This window comes from Diceros bicornis, chromosome 28 (genome assembly GCF_020826845.1).
Source record: "Diceros bicornis minor isolate mBicDic1 chromosome 28, mDicBic1.mat.cur, whole genome shotgun sequence".
Lineage (NCBI taxonomy): Eukaryota > Metazoa > Chordata > Mammalia > Perissodactyla > Rhinocerotidae > Diceros > Diceros bicornis.
The window spans coordinates 10155509-10175548 of NC_080767.1; the positions used below are offsets into that span (position 1 = coordinate 10155509).

Here is a 20040-nt window from a genome sequence, read left to right on the forward strand (position 1 = left end):
TGTCTTTCTCTTTCTGGCTTACTTCACTTAACATAATACCCTCCAGGCCCATCCATGTTGTTGCAAATGGGACGATTTTGTCTTTTTTTATGGCTGAATAGTATTCCATTGTATATATTTACCACATTTTCTTGATCCAATCATCAGTTGAGGGACACTTAGTTTGCTTCCACTTCTTGGCTATAGTGAATAATGCTGCAATGAACATAGAGGTGCGTAAGCCTCTTTGGATTGTTGATTTCAGGTTCGTTGGATAGATTCCCAGTAGTGGGATAGCTGGATCATAGGGCATCTCTATTTTTAATTCTCTGAGGAATCTCCATACCGTTTTCCATAGAGGCTGCACCAGTTTGCATTCCCACCAGCTGTGTATGAGGGTTCCTGTTTCTCCACATCCTCTCCAACATTTGTTGTTTTTTGTCTTGGTGATTATAGCCATTGTAATGGGCGTGAGGTGATATCTTAGTGTTGTTTTGATTTGCATTTCCCTGATGATTAATGATGTTGAACATCTTTTCATGTGTCTATTGGCCATCTGTATATCTTCTTTGGAAAAATGTCTGTTCATTTCCTCTGCCCATTTTTTGATCAGGTTGTTTGTTTTTTTGTTGTTCAGTTGTGTGAGTTCTTTATATATTATGGAAATCAACCCCTTGTCAGATGTATGTTTTGCAAATATTCTCTCCCAGCTGGTGGGTTGTCTGTTCATCTTGATTCTGGTTTTGTTTGTCTTTTACCATTTTTAAAGTCTGTTTTATCTGATATAAGTACAGCAACCCCTGCTTTTTTGGAGGGGTGGGGTACCATTTGCTTGAAATATCTTTTTCCATCCCTCCACTCTCAGTCTATGTGTGTCTTTAAGGCTAACGTGAGTCTCTTGTAGGAAGCATATTGTTGGGTCTTGTTTTTTTTAATCCATTTGGCGATTCTGTGTCTTTTGATTGGAGAATTTAATCCATTTATGTTTAAAGTAATTGTTGATAGGTAAAAACTTACTATTGCCATTTTATTAATTGTTTCGTGGTTGTTTTGTAGATCCATTGTTTCTTGTTTCTTATCCTGCTGTCTTTCCTTGTGTTTTGATGACTTCTGGTTTGATGTTTTGACTTCTTCATCATGGTTTTTTTTGTGTAATTAGTACAGGTTTTTCCCTTTTGGTTACCATGAGGCTTACATAAAATATCTTAAAATTATAACACCCAATGTTAAACAGATAACAATTTAACTTTGATAGCATTCCTAAACTTTACACTTTTACTTGTCTCTCTCTCGCATTTTAGGTTATTAATGTTACAGTTTATATATTTTTATATTGTGTATTCAATAACAGATTATTGTAGTTACGGTTATTTTTACATTTGTTTTTTAGCTCTTAAACTAGAATTGTAAGTGAATTACACACCACCATTACCATATTACAGAATCTAATTTTAAATATATGTTTACCATTACCAGTAAGTTTTATGCTACCTTCTTATGTTTTTATGATGTTAAACAGCGTCCTTTTACTTCCACTCAAAGAACTCGCTTTAGCATTTCTTGCAAGGCAGGTCTAGTGGTGATGAACTCCCTCAGCTCTTGTTCACTTGGGAAAGTCTTTATCTCTTCTTAATTTCTGAAGGACAGCCTTTGCTGGGTATAGAATTCTTGGTTGACAGTTTTTTCTTACAGTATTTTGAACATATCATCCCATTTTCTCCTGTCCTGAAAAGTTTCTATTGAGAAATCTACTGATAGTCTTAAGGGAGTTCCCGTGTATGTTACTTGTCTTTTTTCTCTTGCTGCTTTCAAAATTCTTTTTTTGTCTTTGACTTTTGACAATTTAATTATAATGTGTCTCCGTGTAGCCATATTTGAGTTCAACCTATTTGGGGTCCTTTGGGCCTTATGGATCTGAATATCCATTTCTTTTCCCAGGTTTGGGAAGTTTGCAGCCATTATTGCTTTAAATATACTTTCTATCCCTTTCTCTTTCTCTTCTTCTGGAATTCCCATAATGCAAATATTGTTTCTTTTGATTGTGTCCCATAAATCCTGTAGGCTTTTTTCACTCTTTTTAATTCTTTTTCTTTTTGCTTCTCTGGCTAGATAATTTCAAATGTCCTGTCTTCTAGGTCACTGAATCTTCTGCATGGTTAAGTCTGTTTTTGAAGCTCTCTATTGAATTCTTCAGTAATTACATTTTTCAGCTCTAGGATTTGTTTGTTTGTTTGTTTTAATGGTTTCTATTTCTTTGTTGAACTTCTCATTTTGTTCATGCATTGTTTTCCTAATTTCATTTAGTTGTCTTCCTGTGTGTTCTTGTAGTTCACTAAACTTCTTTAAGAGGATTATTCTGAACTCTTGGACAGTTCATAGATCTCCATTTCTTGAGGATCAGTTATCAGAGCTTTTTCAGTTTCCTTTGGTGGTATCATGTTTACCTGATTCTTTGTGATCCTTGATTCCTTACACTGGTATCTGTGCATTTGAGTAAGCAGTCTCCTCTTCCAGGTTCACTTTGGCAGAGACAGTTCTTCACCAGTTAGCTCACTTTGGGTTTCTGGACATGTCTACTGGTAATGTTCTTGGGCAGATGGGGCCTACTTTCTATTTTTGGGCAAGGCCACTGCCCAAGTTCTGAGGTCAGGGTAGGGGGGTTTGCTATTGGCTGAGAATAGCTCATTCTTTGGGGACCCAAATCAGGCAAGACTGTGCACTCAATTCCCTGGCCAGATGTAGCCACGGGTTTTGCTCTGCAGACGAGGAAAGCCATGGGCTGTGCTCTCTGTTCAAGCACCACTGTAAAAAGGACTATTGGATGGGCTACGCAGCTTCCTGTATGCTCTGGTAAGGTTCCCTGGTCAGATGGGCTGAAGGCTGTATTCAGCAATGGCCAGGGCTCCAATTACTTTCCCTGCCCAGGCAGAGTAGGAGAATTGGCTCCAAGGGCAGCAAGGCTGTTTGTTTGTGATCTTGATTCAAGACTACCTACTCCCCAAGTTCCCTGGCTGAATGGTGCTACTGGGTTGGCATTGTGAATAATCAGCTCGGCCTGCCGTACTTTCTGCTCAAGTGTTGTTGGGTTATGCAGTTTCCAGGTGGCCTGGCCAGCCTTTTTGGTCAGGCAGGGGTGAGGAGCTACACTCAGCAGTGGGCTGGACTATGACTCAGCTCACCTGCTGGGTGGGGTAAGACTAGGCTCCAGGGCTGGCAAGGCTCTTCATTTAAGGACCCAAATTAGACAGACCTGCATGCTGCTGAGTTCCCTGGTCAGACTGTACCACTGTCTTGGCTCTGTCTGCAGGTGAGCAGAGCCACTGGTTGGGACTACTACTTGGACGCTGCAGGTAGGAACTCGGTCTGCCAAGATCTGCTTGCTGGTTGTTGCAAGCCCCTCCCACCTTCTCCATCACAGTTTCCTAATGGTTAATTCCCACAGATTTCCCTGAAATCCCTGAGGGGCGAGACTGCAGTTGGGGTTCCCAAGAAGCAACCTACGATGTTGGGGGAGCTGGATGTCTACTCTGGGCCCTTTTCCCACTGGAGAAGCTGTATGTTCAGGGTAGACCTCTTGCTGTGGTGCTGCACTGGCCTGGGGGAGGGGCAATGCTGTCAGCACGCAGCTGCTCCTCTTTCCCTTCTAATGAGGGCTGTCTTGGTCTCTGTGGTGCAGGAGCGGTGCTTCAGCCTCACCCCCATGTTCTAGGATTTTCTCAGTGGTGTCTTGTGCATTATTAGTTGTTAGTTGTTCTTGTGAGGAGGAATGAAGTCAGAAATGACCTATGTTGCCATCTTGGTGACATCACCTCTACTCAGCCTTTTTCTCAGTTATCTTTATCATAACATTTGCCTCACAGATTTATTTTCAGGCTTAATCACAGGGAAAGTGCCTAGTGTACAACAGGCCCTAAATAAATGTTGGCTCCTTCCAGTGTAGCTCAGGCTTCCATCCTCCTTCCCTCACCAAATATACAGTGCTTCATACGCACCTTGTTATTGATTTTCCTGCACAAATGCCCACCCCTCTGCTCATGCCAATTCTGCCTAGAATGCCTTTCTCTGCCTGGTAAGCTCCTACTCATCCTTTAAAACCCAGCACAAGTAACAGCCTTGTAAAAGCCTTTCCAAACCACCACAAATTATCAGTCCCACATCTGTCTCATGCTGTCTAGCTCCTTGCTCTCACATAGTACTTCTCACACTGCGTTTATTTGTTTACATATTGGCGTGTCCCACCTTGAGGGCAAGGACTCATCTGATTGACTCAGGAAGTGTTTTATGGAAAAAGAATTCAACATACTGCCACTGAAATTAGGAATGGGAGCTTGAATGGATCTCTCAAGAGTTCAGCAAATACTGTTCCTATAGCTTCTAAGAACCTTAAGGAAATTTGGTTTTCTTAGTACTATGATCTTAAAGCCTCTCCCCTCCTCTGACCCCACCAGTTACCAGCTCAGGAAGCACCTGTCCCACCTTCTGCATATGAAGCAGCTTGGAGCCAGAAATATGGACAGATGGAACCAAGAGTGCATGGCATTGCTCCTCCAGGTTTGGAGGAAGGAACTGAAGCTAAAACCCCCAAAGACCATCGCAGTAAGCAGGACCACCAAGAATCCATCCAAGGGCGTCTTGGGCACAAAGTCCACCAGGCACTCAGTGCTCAAGCAGATCTATGGTAACTGTCCTTCTGGGCACTTTGTAGTTTACAACAAGCACCCCCAGAGAGTGTCATATCATAATCTGAAATGGGATTTAATTACATTGGGCAAACCTCCACTCAGGTAGGAGCTTTATTATACCTCCAGGCACCAAGAGAATTCTCAGCACCGCATTTAGTGCCTCCCTCCCCACAATTCTGGGTCAGAATTGGTTTCGTAAGGCATTCTGGCATCAGAAGCAGCTTCTCTGCTGGGCTTCACGACCGAAAGCCTCACCATTGTAATCTCTCCAGGCCGCTGCTTGGGTCTTCCCCTTCCATGATCCATTTGGAGTAATCCAGGCACAGACTGACCCTGCCTGCCTCACTTTGACCTTTCCTATGCTAACACAGTACAGGGCTGCCTATCAGTGGGAATGCCCCAGACCCCAGCACCACGTAAATACATGTTTAGCAGATTCAAACATTTTCAGCTCTGGAAAGAGCCCATCCAAATAAACTGAGCAAGGAACAAGCCTGGCTGGCTCCCCAACAGAAAAAAGTTGAGCCAAGGCACCTTTAGAAACAGATCTGTGATCCAGGCAGGAAAATCTCAGGACTTGACCCTGGGTCTACGTAGTATTTCCACACCATACCTAATTCATCTTGGCAAACACCTGCAGGCTCAAGCCTTCACCTCAATACAGAATTCAGAACTTGGTCAGGCCACAGCTGTCATGGTCAGAGATACATGATCACTGTTGGTTGATTTCAGGTTGTTCTCAAGAAGGGAAAGTACATCATCCCACAAGATCTTCAAAAGCCCATTCTGTGCTGCATCTCAACTCAGGTAAGGCAGCCACGGCGCTGGCAAAAAACATTAGAACAGAGATGGCCAGGGGTTTCCTCTGGTCATTTGATTTCAGGTGGCCATGTGTTTCATCTCCCTTTCATGGAGTTATTACCGCAGTCAATGTCTGTCTCCATAAGAGGCAAGTTATTTTCACAACCAAAAGCTATCATTAACATTACCTCCAGTAGAAACAATAAATGGTACCTATTATTGTTCACTTTTACATACCTGTTCACATAAAGGAAGGGGGAAATGGAAATACTGTCATCTTCAAAGTTATACCTTGGGAGTTCCTGTTCCATTTTGATTTCACATTAAGATCCTCCAATTCCTTCCTAAAGATGGCAAGTCCCTTAGCCACAAATTCTGGCTTTTGCCTTTTAGGGCCCACTCCATAAAGATGTATATTTAATAGCATGTTCAGCTCAGGCTCAGCTGTGCACACTTTCACTCATACCAAAGCAGCTCAGGGAACTTTGTTTTCAGCCACAAGACAAGTTTTTTATTCATGGCCCCTTCATACACGCCAACATTAAATTTGGGTGATAAGTTCAGTGCTGTCAGCAGTTAATGCCAGGTCCAGTGTTTCTCCTGAGTGGCTATGGCAATGTGCTCCCCCACCCTCCCTGATCCACAGTCATCCTGCAGGAACAGAGTACAGCTGGGAAGGTGAACAATGACTGTCAGCATGAACTTTAACATTCATTTCGTTTTTGATGGGGGGGAAACCTGGAGGTGGCGAGACACAGTAATTACTGCCAAATGTTTGATAAGAGTGGGGTACTTCACGTAATACAGGCAGGCTGATCAGGGAGTGGTGGGTGCGGTAGTTGGAACCTTTCAACGGAATCAGGGCCCATAGTTCTATGTAAAAAAAAAAAAAAAAAATTCTCATTATACCTGAGTGAATTGAAGAATAGTTTCAAAAACAGAACTGTCAGCTATAACTACAAGAGAAGTAGTATTTAGATAATCAAATAGATAATCAGAGCATTTTTCACTTAGTCCTGGATTTTTCTCTTGTGCGATCAGAAATCTTTAAAAATGAAGGTGTTTAGCAGCATAAAATGTTTTGAGTTCAAGAACCCAGTTAAAGAACAGAATAAACAAATTCAAAGAAATACTTAATGGTTTCTCAGGACTTCATATGAACAGCATTTTTGTCCTACATGTATAATTCTGACTGGTTTGAAAATGGGCAAGGACCGAAGAGAATCTTTTCCTAAGCCTCAACTTTGGGGGAACACAGTGTTTTATTAGGCCCACCCACCCACATTAACCATTATTAAGTGAATAAGGCTGATGGTCAGACAGGGCTGCTAAATGGTTAGCCTGTATGTGTTTTATACAGAAAACTATACATTTCTATGAAATGGGCACAACTTGGACATACATAGAATTTTCTGCAATGTGGAATCACAGGTGCCAAATTTAACCAAAAAGGAGAAATCATTAATTTTGGTCTTTACCTTGAATAGATATGTTAGTTCATTTTTTGCTTTGAGAATTCCATGGGGTTAAGGATCATCTCATTTTGCTCGCTGTTCTATTTAGCTTTAGGAAATTGTTTGGCACAATGGAGGTGCTCAAATATTCGATGAGTGAAGATTGTTGCTGCCAACCTCCACCTCGGGGAGAGGCTTTAGCAGTGCCTTTACCTCTTAACAGGAGGAGCAGGGAGCCAGCTGGATGTAGCAAAGGAACAGCCTCCTTGGACTGTTTCTCTACACGCATCCTGGAGAAAGTTCAACTATCCCTGCTCTCTCCAGTCCTCTACAGCCCACCCCTGTAAACCACCCACAAAGATGAGCAGCACAGGAACGATCAGAGAGCGTGTATGTATATATGCTGGAAATATATATATATGCTAGACATATATAAATTTGGGAGCCTATCTCTTTAAAAACAACTCCCTTAAAAAAGTCCATTCCAAGCCATCTCTGATGGCCTAGTGGTTCGAGTTCAGCCCTCTGCTCTCACTGCTTTGGCAGCCTGGGTTGGTTTCCCAGTCACAGAACCACACCCGCCTGTTGGTAGCCATACTGTGGCTGTGGCTCACACAGAAGCACTAGAAAGACTTCCAACTAGAATATACAACCATGCACTGGGGCTTTGGGGGGGGGGGGAACAAGATTGGCCACAGATGTTAGCTCAGGGTGAATCTTTCCCTGCAAAAAGTAAAAAACAGGGGCCGGCCCGGTGGCGCAAGCGGTTAAGTGCGCGCGCTCCGCTGCGGCGGCCCGGGGTTCGCTGGTTCGGATCCCGGGCGCGCACCGACGCACTGCTTGGTAAGCCATGCTGTGGCGGCGTCCCATATAAAGTGGAGGAAGATGGGCACCGATGTTAGCCCGGGGCCGTCTTCCTCAGCAAAAAAAAAAAAAGAGGAGGATTGGCGGATGTTAGCTCAGGGCTGATCGCCTCACAAAAAAAAAAAAAAAAAAGTAAAAAACAAAAAATCCATTCCAACGAATGGAATAACCATAGCTTAAGTGATTACTAGCAATGGTACCCCCTTGTATGAGTGCAGAATATTCCTGCCCACCTACAGGATATGCAGATGACAACTCAGGACTTGATACAGTAAAGGCAGCCAAAAAACATGCCAGAGTTCCAAACAATAGTTCACTTTAAAATAACTTTATTGAAGTAATAGTAATAAAACCAGGAGAGAAAAAGTAAGACATACGTTTGCAACTTTTTAAAACTACTCACCTTTCATGTTTGCGTCTTTGCTACACAATTAGGAACAACATATAGCAATATGGCCTCAGCAAGGTCTCCCAACCATTCAGGGCCTCAGTGTCCTCATTTGTGAAGTGAGAGGGTTGGGTATACCACGAATGTTTTCCAACTGTGGCATCCTATAAGTTTGTAATTTCAAAGTCATAAAAAGGCCTAAAAAAATCCATTTTAAGTTTGATATACCTATCAGTCTATCATCTGAATAGTCTTCAAAGGAATCTATTTTCTAGAATGGACTATATAGCCATGTGTGTGGCACATGGAAAATTAAAAGTTATGTATGTGTATATGTAAGTTTGTGTTGTATTATATCAGAGAGATGCACAGAGAGAAAGATACCATACTAGTTATTCTAGGCAGACTGAAGGCCTAGGTCCCAATTCCAGCTCCTCAAGCACCTGCCCCCTCCCAGTTAAGGTTCTTCCTTGATGAGATGTCATGTATCTTTGAGAAGATGGAATATCCAAGGCTGATGAGTCATCCCGTCGCTACAATAAACTGGCCATCACTTTATTTAGCCCCATGCATAGTCCAAACCTAAACCCTTTTTCCTCACCACCAATGAACTCATCCCTTCAGTTTAAAATTAATAACCTGAATATCTATCTGGTATTTGTTTTTAACAGTGAGCAACTTGCAGTGTATACACCTGTTTGAGAACAGTGGAAGATCAAAGAATTTTTCTTATAACCTGCAATCAGCTACTCAGTCAAAAAACAAAACAAAGCTTCGCCTGCCTACAGAGGAAGCCTGTGTCCGGGGGAGCTGGAACAGCTAGTGCAGAGTTCTAATCCTCTGCTGACTATTTTTCTATCTTTTACATCTTGGGAAAACTTTAATATCCACGCCTGCAGCCTTATTAGCCTGAAAATGTGGTAACAACTGAAAGAAAATGTCAGAATGTTTTCTTTCTGCTCTTACACGGCACTGTTTTATAAATTACCTTAGCCTGCGCTGAAGGACCAGGGGCGACTATGCCTGTGCAGAACTGCCCAGTTGTCTGCCTTCACTTCAGTAACTGTGGCTGGAAAGAACTTATAATTTAACAGTCAAGTCTAAGTAACATGAAGAACTGAGTGCTGAAGGGGCTGCTGGGTTGGGATTTCTGCCAGCCAGCTGGTGCAGGCCTGGTTTTTTGGTTCCAGTGAAGAAGCGGAACGAGAAGGGGAGGAGCCTGTCCTATAGTAGCTGCCTTCTTTCACCACTTTTCCGGAATCTAGGGCAACAAACTTCATTACAGATACCAAATCCTGTTATTCCAACATTATTAGTTTTAAATTTTAGACCAGAATCATGATCCAGCATTTGCTTTTAGAAACTGGAAGACCATAACAGGCATACTGTTGATTCCTTACGTTTACAGTTCCCGTGTTAGCCTGTGAAGGCCACAGGCTGCTGCCACGTGCTCTCTGTGAACGGCGCTCTCATTGCTGAGCACCACCAGCAGCATCGGGCACAAAGGAGTCAGTCGAGCAGGTTTACAGACCAGACCATTCATGCACAAGATACCAGTTCAGGCCTTAACATTCCACTTGTATTTTCTGCCTCACCTGCAGAGGTGAGCAATCTTGTCAAAATGCCATTCCCCTATTGGCAGCAGAAACTGTGCTAACTGTACACATTCTAGCTCTCTAAGAAGACCTGGTTTAAATAAAATCCAGTGGTTGCCGGCTTTTTCACATTTTTAAGGGCAAAGCTACTGTAGGAAGGAATGTAGACAGGAGGCATAAACAGTGATATATTTGCTCAGAAATATTTCTAGGACTGCTTCCATTTTCTTAAGATTACTGCCACCCCCATCCTGACAGAAATAGGAAAGAAACAGCAATAAAGTGTTAACTTAATTACTTTGATTTTCAGTTTGCTAATTAAATTATTTCATAATTATGAAAATATCATATAAATCACTACATATAGTTGGCAATTTTTCAAGAACTATAACAGATCATTGGCAGAAAATCATTTGAAAGCAGAGTTACCTACAGCAGACAAGCACTGTTAGGTCAAGGAAAGTCCACAACAACCGCAGCACTAAGATCCTGCCGCTGCCCGGAGGCTGGGAAACCTCTGTAAACAACAGAGTGCCATCCACAGGGAGCCGCTGAATGTCATGATGGAGAAGGGCAACGACTCCAAACAAAACAAAAGGAAAAACTAGTTCTGTTGCTGTCTGAATGAACTGAAGCTGAGAACAAAGAATGAGGTTTGCCTAGATGGGATCACAAAGATTCAGTTAATTTCTTAGTAAATAATAGAACATACCATATTATCAATCTGTATTTTGTAAATATTTAGTTCCTGTGAAATGCAAAATACACTACCACCTATAACCACGTCCCACATTCGAGTCCAGGAAGCCGGCCTGCATTATTACCTTAGTGCAAAGGAAGGTTCACAAACAACTTCTTTAAAAGTTCAGCTTTAATGACAAACATTTATTACATCAGTCTCTCTTCAAAATTAGATAGATGTGAATAAACAGTTTCAAACGGGAGGTGCTATGGTGCTACTTCAATACACCGCATTCAACGTGCTGGGCCCCTGGGGGTGCCCAGTGATGTACACGTTGAAGCAATAATGTAAGTCTGTGAGCCACTGCTCCTGAATGCCTCCACTCTTCAACGTCTGCAGAGAAAAACAAAAGTAATTTGAATTTGTACCACAACTGCTGTGCTATCTGACAGTATTATTCATACCCAAACAAGATCTCAGAGCCACTGCAACAGTATCCTCATCTGTAATCACCACAGGAAATCTTACTGGAAAAGGGGACCTATTAATTGGGCATTACCACAGGCAGTGAAAATTCCCGGTTACAACCTCAAGTACAAGTGCTGCTGGTTTCTTGTTTGGTCTGTTCCCTCCCACATATGCTCGAGACTAAACAGAGTCCACCATCAACCATCCTACACTCCAGACTTCCTCCCCTTGGCATTCTGGTCTCAAGCTCGATCTACTCAGCACTCACATCAACTGAGAATAATTCTACAGGGCGCACTGACCATTTCTGTCATTCTCTTCCTGATGGAGGTGAACTGCTTCTCTAACCTCAGAATAACCCAAATTCTTGACTTTTCTTCCTTTCTACTGTTTCTGAATTATTATTACATATACCAATTAATAAACTCCCCAATCAAATACCTATACAATAAAACCTAACTTTCCCAAACCAAAAACACTAAAAGGAGTCCAACAGAGCTACCCCCCACAAAACAGACATAGCTGAACACAGAGAACCAAACTCTAGACAAAGCTGAAGCCTGCGACTTCCTCCTTCCAACTTCCTCTTATTCTCCAGTGAATTAAGTGACTAGAAATTGGCCTGAAATTTATTCCTGCCAAATAATTTCCTTAATGACAGCTAGCATTTGTTGAGCACTTAATAAATGTCAGCTATACTAAAAACTTTACTTGGTTTATCTCATTTAACGGTCACCAAAACCCAAGGAAGTTGCTATTATTCCCATTTCTACAGCTAAAAAAAAGAAGCTGAGGTAGGTTTTAAACAAACCTTGCCAAACTATCACAGTTAATCAAGTCTGTACCGGAATCAGGTAGTAGTGACTCTGGTGCCTGTACCTTTTCCAACTAAGCTGTCTGCCACCTTAATTTAGTTTGAGTATTTTAAGGCTTTTATTACTGATTCTGGGATCAAAGACATCACCCTGGTTAACTGACAGTCAGGTACTAGACTGTAGGGGAAGCCCTGGGAAATCACCACACTGAGGTTAATTCCAGGAGTCAGTCAATGCACAGAAACCCTGGCCTCCCAAGAGCACCCTGCATGCCCTGCCCATGAATCCTTTCTAGTACTAATAGTACAAAACCCTTGTTCCATGCTCCTTACCATGATATTCTTGATGATCTGCTGCACCAAGATGGCATTGGTCAGCATATGAGTCCTGAGGGGTGCGTGCTGAAGCAGCAGGCGAAGGAGCTGGCCCACAACAGGCAGCTCCTCAGGCCCAGCTCTGTTCACGCGCAGGCTGTGCAGCAGCAGCCTGAGGACTCGAGGCAGGAGAGCCAGGACGGAGACACAGACCCCCCACAGCTTGTCCCTATAATAACGGAGACAGAAATGAGTCAGTGGGCCAACACATACAGGAAAAGTGCCCTTTCCGTATTTCCCAAAACTGAAAATGTCCTTTTAATAAACATGGTATTTCCTGATAAAACCCCATAACCCAAAACTAATAAGAACTGGGTTTCATCAGAGCTAAATAAGCAAATCCAATGAAGAATTAGCTGCTCTTCCCTACTTAATGGGTTCCAGGAAGCCCAGCAACCAGCATTTTCCCCAGCTTAACATTCAAGACATTCTTTTTTTTTTGTGTGAGGAAGATCAGCCCTGTGCTAACATCTGCCAATCCTCCTCTTTTTTTGCTGAGGAAGACTGGCCCTGGGCTAACATCCGTGCCCATCTTCCTCCACTTTACATGGGATGCCACCACAGCATGGCTGCCAAGCAGTGCGTCGGTGCACACCCGGGATCCGAACCAGCGAACCCCAGGCTGCCGCAGCAGAGCGCGTGCACTTAACTGCTTGCACCACCGGGCCGGCCCCCATTCAAGACATTCTTGAAGCCCTAGTGATCATACATAACAGAATTAGCCAGAGAACAGAATGACCTACACATGCATACTGTTACCTACCACTGAACCTTACTCAACTGTCTATTATATAACACCAAATATCAAAAGAAATAGAATATCCCACTAATAAAAAGGGAAGGAAAGAACTTCACAAAACTCTAAAGTAGTTTCACCTATGACCTGGATTCTAAGCCTCTTCAATGTTTTAGAACACGGCAGATTTGCAGAGAAGTAGTACTGTAAAGGAACTAAAAAGGATTTCAGAAAGTAGCCAGTAAGGGGACTACTGCTGCACTACTAGGTCATAGAAGGCCAGAGATGATAAATCCAAATTTCAGTAAACATCATTCTCTTGGTATCTTTATAGAGCAGGAACAAAAATGTTTTATGATAGAGATAAGTGGAGTGGCAGATACCATAACCACATTCCAGAAGAGTGTCAATGAAATGGGGCAATATCATTTTGGAGGAAGAGTGCACTGGCTGCTAACAGCTCTGATCTTAGTCTGTTACAGTTCATGTACCAGGAGTGCATAATCCTCCCAATCCCCAAATCTTCCTAAGAAAACCTGACTACCTCCAGCTGTAGAAAGAGCAGCCCCTTCACCAGCTGATGAGCCTCCTCAACTTCACATACAGCAAGTGCATCAAAGGTGGACACTGAATTCATTCTAAGCCAACTAGATTCTCTTGTTTGAAGAGACTTTATTCAGCCTGACTCACACACAGTCAGGCTAGGACAGCCATGGGCAAGGAGAAAAGAGAAAGCCAAGACTATAGACATAGCTAATGAGGCAAAGGCACAGAGATAAAGACTACACAATCCAGAAGAAAAAGAAAAAAATAGAGAAAGCTACTTTGGTTCCAGCTGGCTTTCAAACTCCTACTTCCACCATTCCTATTCCTTGGGTTTTATGTTACTCCTGTAATGGTCCAATATATTCATTTTCTACTTTAACTTGACTGGATTTCAAATAATCGCTGATCGAAACTGTGCTCAAAGGACTTAGGGATTCTATATCACGCCAAATATAAGTATAGTGAATAGATGAGTAAAGTTTAGGATTCCACGTTCACACACAATTAAAGAAGACTGTCAAGCCAAAGAAAAATACAAGAGACCTGGGGTACCACAAGTGATGGGAGAAATACCATATGAACAGCCATTCTTAGGGTTTTCTAAGAGTTGTCATGTACAAGAATAATTTTACTTATTCTATAAAGTGTTCAAAGGACAGAACTGGGAGCAATGAAGCTTAGGTTTCAGCTCAAGATAAAGCAATGGTTCTAAACCACTCTACAAAAACTGAAGAAAGTTCAACATCTTGCATAAAACTTGCAGTTCAGCTAACTCTGTAAACTTCTGATATGTTCTGGTCAGATAATAGCAACCTCCTCTTTTACTCCAAACAGAGGAATACAGATAAAATACTTTTTAAAATAATACACGGGGCCAGCCTGGTGGTGTAGTGGTTAAGTTTGCAGGCTCTGCTTCAGTGGGTTCATGGGTTCAGATCCTGGGCGTGGACCTACACACTGCTCATCAAGCCATGCTGTGGCAGTGTCCCCCATACAAAACAGGAAGATGGGCACAGATGTTAGCTCAGCGACAATCTTCCTCAAGCAAAAAGAGGAAGATTGGCAACAGATGGTAGCTCAGGGCCAGTCCTCCTCACCAAAAATAATTAATTAATTAAAAAATACACAGCTAAGCTCAAAAGCCAGAAGAATGGCTGAAATCTCTAGGTGCCAGAAATTATGACAGAACTCATATAAAGATTCCCAACAGGGGTAGAGAACTGGTTGTGGGATTTTAGGGCTGGGTTTTCAACAGCTAACAGTGTTGGAAGCTGAGGCTTCAGGCCCCAGGTGTGGGAGGCAGGAAGCTAGAACTCAGCTCCCTACCTACAGCTGGAAGCCAGGAAAATGCAAATGTGAAACTGTCCCATAATGAGGTCTCCACAACCTCCACAGAACTCTTATAAATAAAAGATAAGAGGAACCCAGAGTACAGATACACAGCCCAAAACACGAGTTTATTCCACTCCATGAAAGACGATCTCCAGAGCCCACCTGCTCCCCCAAAATAAGAGAGAATTCCCACCAGAGAAAAAACAAACATACAGAACAAACTGACAGGAACTTTAAAGTAACACCAATAAATCGAGCACAAGCAAGAATGACAAAGAGCCAAATAAAACCCCAAAATAGATCAAAAGAAACAAAACAATAACTGATAAAATAAAAACTCAATAGGAGGGTTAAATAAAAGAATTAGCAAAGTGGAAGACGTTGAGAGAGAGAGGACAGAATGAGAAGCTCCCTATGTTTAAAAAGAGTTTTTAAAATAAGGAAAGAATAGAAACAATGGTGGAGATAATAGAAATAATAACAGTACTTCCCAGGCCTGAAGAAAAAAGTGAGTCTTCAGATTAAAGGAGCACACTAAGTCTCAAGCAGGATAAAGAACAACAAACCTACACTAGGACACATCTGATTTGCAACACAACAAAAATAAAGAGAAAACAGTAAAACCATAGAAAAGAATAGATTACTCCCTACAAACCAAGAGGGGTCAAACGGTAGATTTTTCATCACTAACAATGAGTCCGAAAGACAACAGAAGTTTGTTTCTTCAAAGTACAGAGGCCACAGTTTTGAACGACTCAAATTGGTCAAGCCTGACTTTTTTGGCCAGCACTTGTGAAATCAGAGGCTCCCAGCAATTTGACTGGCACTCTTATTATCTGTAATCTCACAAACACCTTCTCTAGAGGGGTAGGAGTACCCAAAAGGGAAATTTAAGTACCTAAGACTCTGGCTTCCAACACTTCCTTGTGACTAAGTAATGTCACCCTAAGAGATGCATAGGGTCTTGGTAATATCAACGTTTCCAATACCCAGTTTAAACAGGCAAAAAGTATTACATACACCGAATTTTGTTCAGTCCACCCACATAAAGCAAGATGTTCCTAAGAAACTCAAAGTTCTTCGAAACTTCTCATCAAAGCATTTAATAAAAGGGCTATATTTCAAGTGACAGGAAATGACAAAAAGCAATATACACATTTCATAAATGGGAATTGCTTATTATAAAATTTTTAGAACCCTGAGAAGTTTGTTGCTATTTTATAAAGCCTTTTCTTGATCTATCAGACCTAAAGTTTGATGATGTACAAGAAAAATACCATCAAATCTGTTTATGCGTAAATTTTATAGCATTTTTACAGTGAAATCTACAAAGTTTTAAATATACACACACACAAACACACTTAGCAGAAAAAATCCAAATGTCTGTTGACAGTAAAATGGATATATTATGGTACGTTCATATAACAGAACACTACAGAGCAAGGGTACTATACCACAGCCAATCCAGCTCACAGCCTGTATTTGTAAAGTTTTACTGGAACACAGCCACACCCATTTATGTGTTATCTGTTGCTGCTTTCACACCAAGGCAATGTTGAGTAGTTCTGACAAGAGATTTTATGGCCCTAAAAACCTCAAATATTTACTATCTGACTCTTAACACAAGGCAGTTTGCTGACCCCTGGTATAGAGAAACAAAAATGAATGTAATATATTTTTGAATCAACATGAATTACTCTCACAATGACAAGAATCAAATCACAAAAAATGCACACAGTATGATTCCTTTTATATAAAATTCTTAAAATATGCAAAGCAAAAATGATACTGTTTACAAATGCACATAAAATTTTTTAATAAAAAGGCAAGGAAGTGATTAACACAAAAGTGATCTCCGGGGGCGGGTACAGAAGACACATGTAACTGTGGATGGTACATGGAGCATGTGTGCTGACGATGTTCTATTTATTTCTGAACCTGGAGGTGGATTAAATGGATGTTCAGTTTATACTTACTCTTTAAACTATATAAATGTTTTATACAATCATATGTATGATAAATTTTTATGACATTTAAACAAGTTCAGAAAAGACTAGAAAGGCAAACATCAAAATGTTCACAACAGGTAATAGAATGATTTTTATTTTCTATTTGCTCATCTGTTAAATTTTTAAAAACCTTCTGCAATGAATTTTAACACGCGTACCAATCAGAACATAAGCATAAGAACACTTTTTTTTAAAATTAAAGTGAAATCTCCCAAACTATCTAGAAGCTTTAGTCTGTATATTACATAGGAGCAAAAGTAATGACTAATTTAAAAACACTAGCATCTTAGAACAATTTCCTTAAATCCAAGAGTATAAAATCCCACTCGGGCTAGTTCTAATGAAGCCCAAAACAAAATACAAAGGCTTGTACTAATAAGCCCATCCTTCTAAAGGCAGAATTTTTTTCTTGCTAGACCTAGAGCATTATTAATAAGGAAAGCTCTCAAGAAACTTTATAATGCCATCTAACTTTTCAAATTTGTAGCTTAAAGGAAAACACAAGAACTAAGAATTCTCACAATACAAAGGGGATTCATGAAAGAACAAAGAAAAAGCTAGCTAGGTTTACACAAACTCTGAAAGAGAATTTAAGATATTTCCAAAATCTAATTCTCTTTCACTCTCATTTTTTCTAATTGATTGATTCATTGATTGGGGGAGGGGGGAGTGGTACAGGTGGGAAAAAAATTGAAGTTGAAGAATACAAATATTATTACCTCTTTCTTAGATGTTCTGCTTCTCCTTTCTCTAAAGTGAGCAAAAAATAAAGAAGACTGTAGCAACACGAAGCCAGAAACGGCAGTAGAGTCTCACTCAGTACACATGTATGATCCAGGAGCTTACAGATAACACCCAGAACACAGCCAGCCGTGCTGTCAGGAATCACAGTCAGCCCAACCTAGGCAGAGAAAAACAAGACTGATGACCTCTTCACAGCAGTTGCTCTCCCCACAATAAAACCAAACACCACTACCTGGAGAGCTAACCTTACATCACTCCTACTGAAAACTAGTTGATACATAATACATGCCGCCTGCCACACCTTAAGGTCCTGTTTTCCTTTGAGAATTTAATCTCTACGTTAAATGACTGAAAACATGCAAACTCAAGTAATACTAATAACCCAATCCACTGCCTCCCCTTCATGACAAAGTCTTCTAAAATTTTCTAGACGTTACAATTTCTACTGAGGGTTAGAAACACCATTATTTTAAAAGATTATTTCATGCAGCCAAAGAAAATCTTGATACCAACATCCACACTTATATGATCTTTAGATTATTCAGACTAGAAAACTCCAATACCTGGCACACCTCCCCATCCCAGGTAATTAAATGTACAAACCAGAGTTCATTTTACAATTAGCCTTCCCCTGCCCTTTGACTTAGCTAGTCATTCAGACATGACTAAGGAAAATACCTGTACTGGAGTCAGTAAGATAGTACTATACTTAACACTTGACTGCTTCACTGTCCCAAAACCCAGCTAAGGGATATCATGGCATGCTATTTCATCTGGACTATCCTATATAAACTGTCATTAAGGTGGACTCTAACCTGTAACTGTACAAATGCATGGTTTGAATCTCTCGGAAACTACTGTAGAATAATCCTAAAAAAGCCTGCAGGTGCTGAGGTCTTAACCTTTCCATCAGGCTGTCTGAAAATAGTGGCCAAGACTGACTGGCCTATTGGTCTTCTATTAGAATAATGAATATAGTCAAAGGAGGGCATAAATTTCTGGAGTGGAGGTTACAAAAAAAAAAGTGGGGATCTTTGGAGGCACAAGTCATAAGGATTGGAAGTTTGAGAGCAGGGAGAAAAAAGCACTGGGAATTCAAAGCAGTACTCTTCCAACTTAAGGGAAATAACATTTTGAAAAAGAAAAGGGGGTATAGATATGCCTATAAAATTATCCAAACAGATGAGAGTCCCTGGAAGATAAAGTTTGGGATCCCTTCCTTGCACTATAATAAATTATTATAATAAAAAGCCAAAGGTCAAAGTGTAAATGTTGGAAGAAGTTAAAAGCAAAACCCCAGGCATACCTAATGTGAATTTAATACCAAGGGAACGAGAGACTGGCTAGAAGACAAGTCAGACTCACGGCTGAGCTCACCGCTTCCAGTGATCAGGCCTTGAGTCTGCTGGTGACATCCCAACTTTAGACCCCAAATCTCTAGGTGGAAATGAGACCCCAGTCGGGATGCTGGATTCCTAATACTCTGACACCAGACACATGTTAATTAAAGCATTACAAAACAGAAGGACCTGAGGTATAATTGTAAGGTCCTTATTGCACAAATGTAGAAAGTATGGTCCTGGGGAAAGAGGGGATCTTCCCAAGGTCACAGAATTAAATAGTAATGGCCAGGAAAAACACTAAGATTTCTCGGTTCTTGCCACAGCATCAAGCTGTGAGAAGCATGGAATTTATTAAGCTTAGAATTCTGGACACTCACTCTCTCCTTGGCTATGGCAAACCGAATCTTAACCAATGAATCTCTATGCTTTTTTGTGTAACAGAAAAAAAATTTTAAGTTTATTTACCAAATGCTTACTGATGGCACTTTGCAGGATGTCAAAGCTCTGGCTTCGGGCAGGGATAACCAATAAGCTGTGACAAACTGTCTGTCAGAAAAGGAGAAAACCAGTAACCAAATTGGGACATTTTAGGTCAGAAACAAGTTCAGTATTTTTTTTAACCTACTTGCGCTACATACTAACAGGAAACTTAACAAAAAATGACTAAAGGTGCAAATGTCAAAGGTCAAAACAATCAAGCCTCATCTGTGGGCTAATTTTCCAAATAATTCATTTATAAAACATTTCCTGAGCACTGAGCTAGTCCTATTAGGTGCCATGCCCAGGAATGAAATAATGAGAAACTCTTCCTTCTCACAGCCCTCAAGTAGCTTAGAATCTACCAAGGCAGAGACTGTATTTCTATTAAGTGAGTGCTACAACAGAAAGATCTGAATGATGTGAACAAAGGGCTGACAAAAGCCTTTTTCCATTTGGTGGAGAAACATAGAAAAATACTTATGATCCAGAAAATACTAATCCCTCCCTGTTCGAATTGATTGTAACACTGGCTCCTATTCCCCAAAGGTAAAAGGAAGAGTACAGTTTATGGGAAAAGAAGAAAAATATGAGGGAGGTGGGAATCAAATCCCTAATATTTTTAATTTTCTAAGTTCTCAAGAAAACAAGAAGAGGGAAGGACAGCATCAAGTCCTTCAGAGACATCATAACATAATTCCAGAAGCTGATGGAGTATGGTGCCAATAATGAAATATGCAGAAAAATCACA

At 41.0% G+C, this 20040-nt stretch overlaps 2 protein-coding genes across 5 annotated transcripts in view; one reads left to right on the plus strand and one right to left on the minus strand.

Annotated features, from left to right (window-relative positions):
* The window catches only part of INVS (inversin), a 141226-nt gene extending 132173 nt beyond the window's left edge, over positions 1-9053 (plus strand). For 2 of the 3 annotated variants that reach the window (XM_058523649.1, XM_058523652.1), the window contains 4 exons: positions 4428-4657; positions 5394-5468; positions 7140-7306; positions 8840-8915. In XM_058523649.1, coding sequence (XP_058379632.1) covers positions 4428-4657; positions 5394-5468; positions 7140-7306; positions 8840-8842 — 475 coding nt within the window. In that variant the 3' untranslated portion in view covers positions 8843-8915. Of the gene's footprint in view, positions 1-4427; positions 4658-5393; positions 5469-7139; positions 7307-8839 lie in introns of all 3 variants that reach the window. The other variant, XM_058523651.1, reaches the window with a different exon arrangement.
* A 119-nt stretch (positions 9054-9172) lies between these two features.
* The window catches only part of TEX10 (testis expressed 10), a 66026-nt gene continuing 55158 nt past the window's right edge, over positions 9173-20040 (minus strand). Inside the window, exons 12-15 of one of the 2 annotated variants that reach the window (XM_058523654.1) lie at positions 19278-19358; positions 17445-17626; positions 12061-12271; positions 9173-10838 (exon numbers count right to left, since the gene is read on the minus strand). In XM_058523654.1, coding sequence (XP_058379637.1) covers positions 10725-10838; positions 12061-12271; positions 17445-17626; positions 19278-19358 — 588 coding nt within the window. In that variant the 3' untranslated portion in view covers positions 9173-10724. The remainder of the gene's footprint in view (positions 10839-12060; positions 12272-17444; positions 17627-19277; positions 19359-20040) is intronic. The other variant, XM_058523653.1, reaches the window with a different exon arrangement.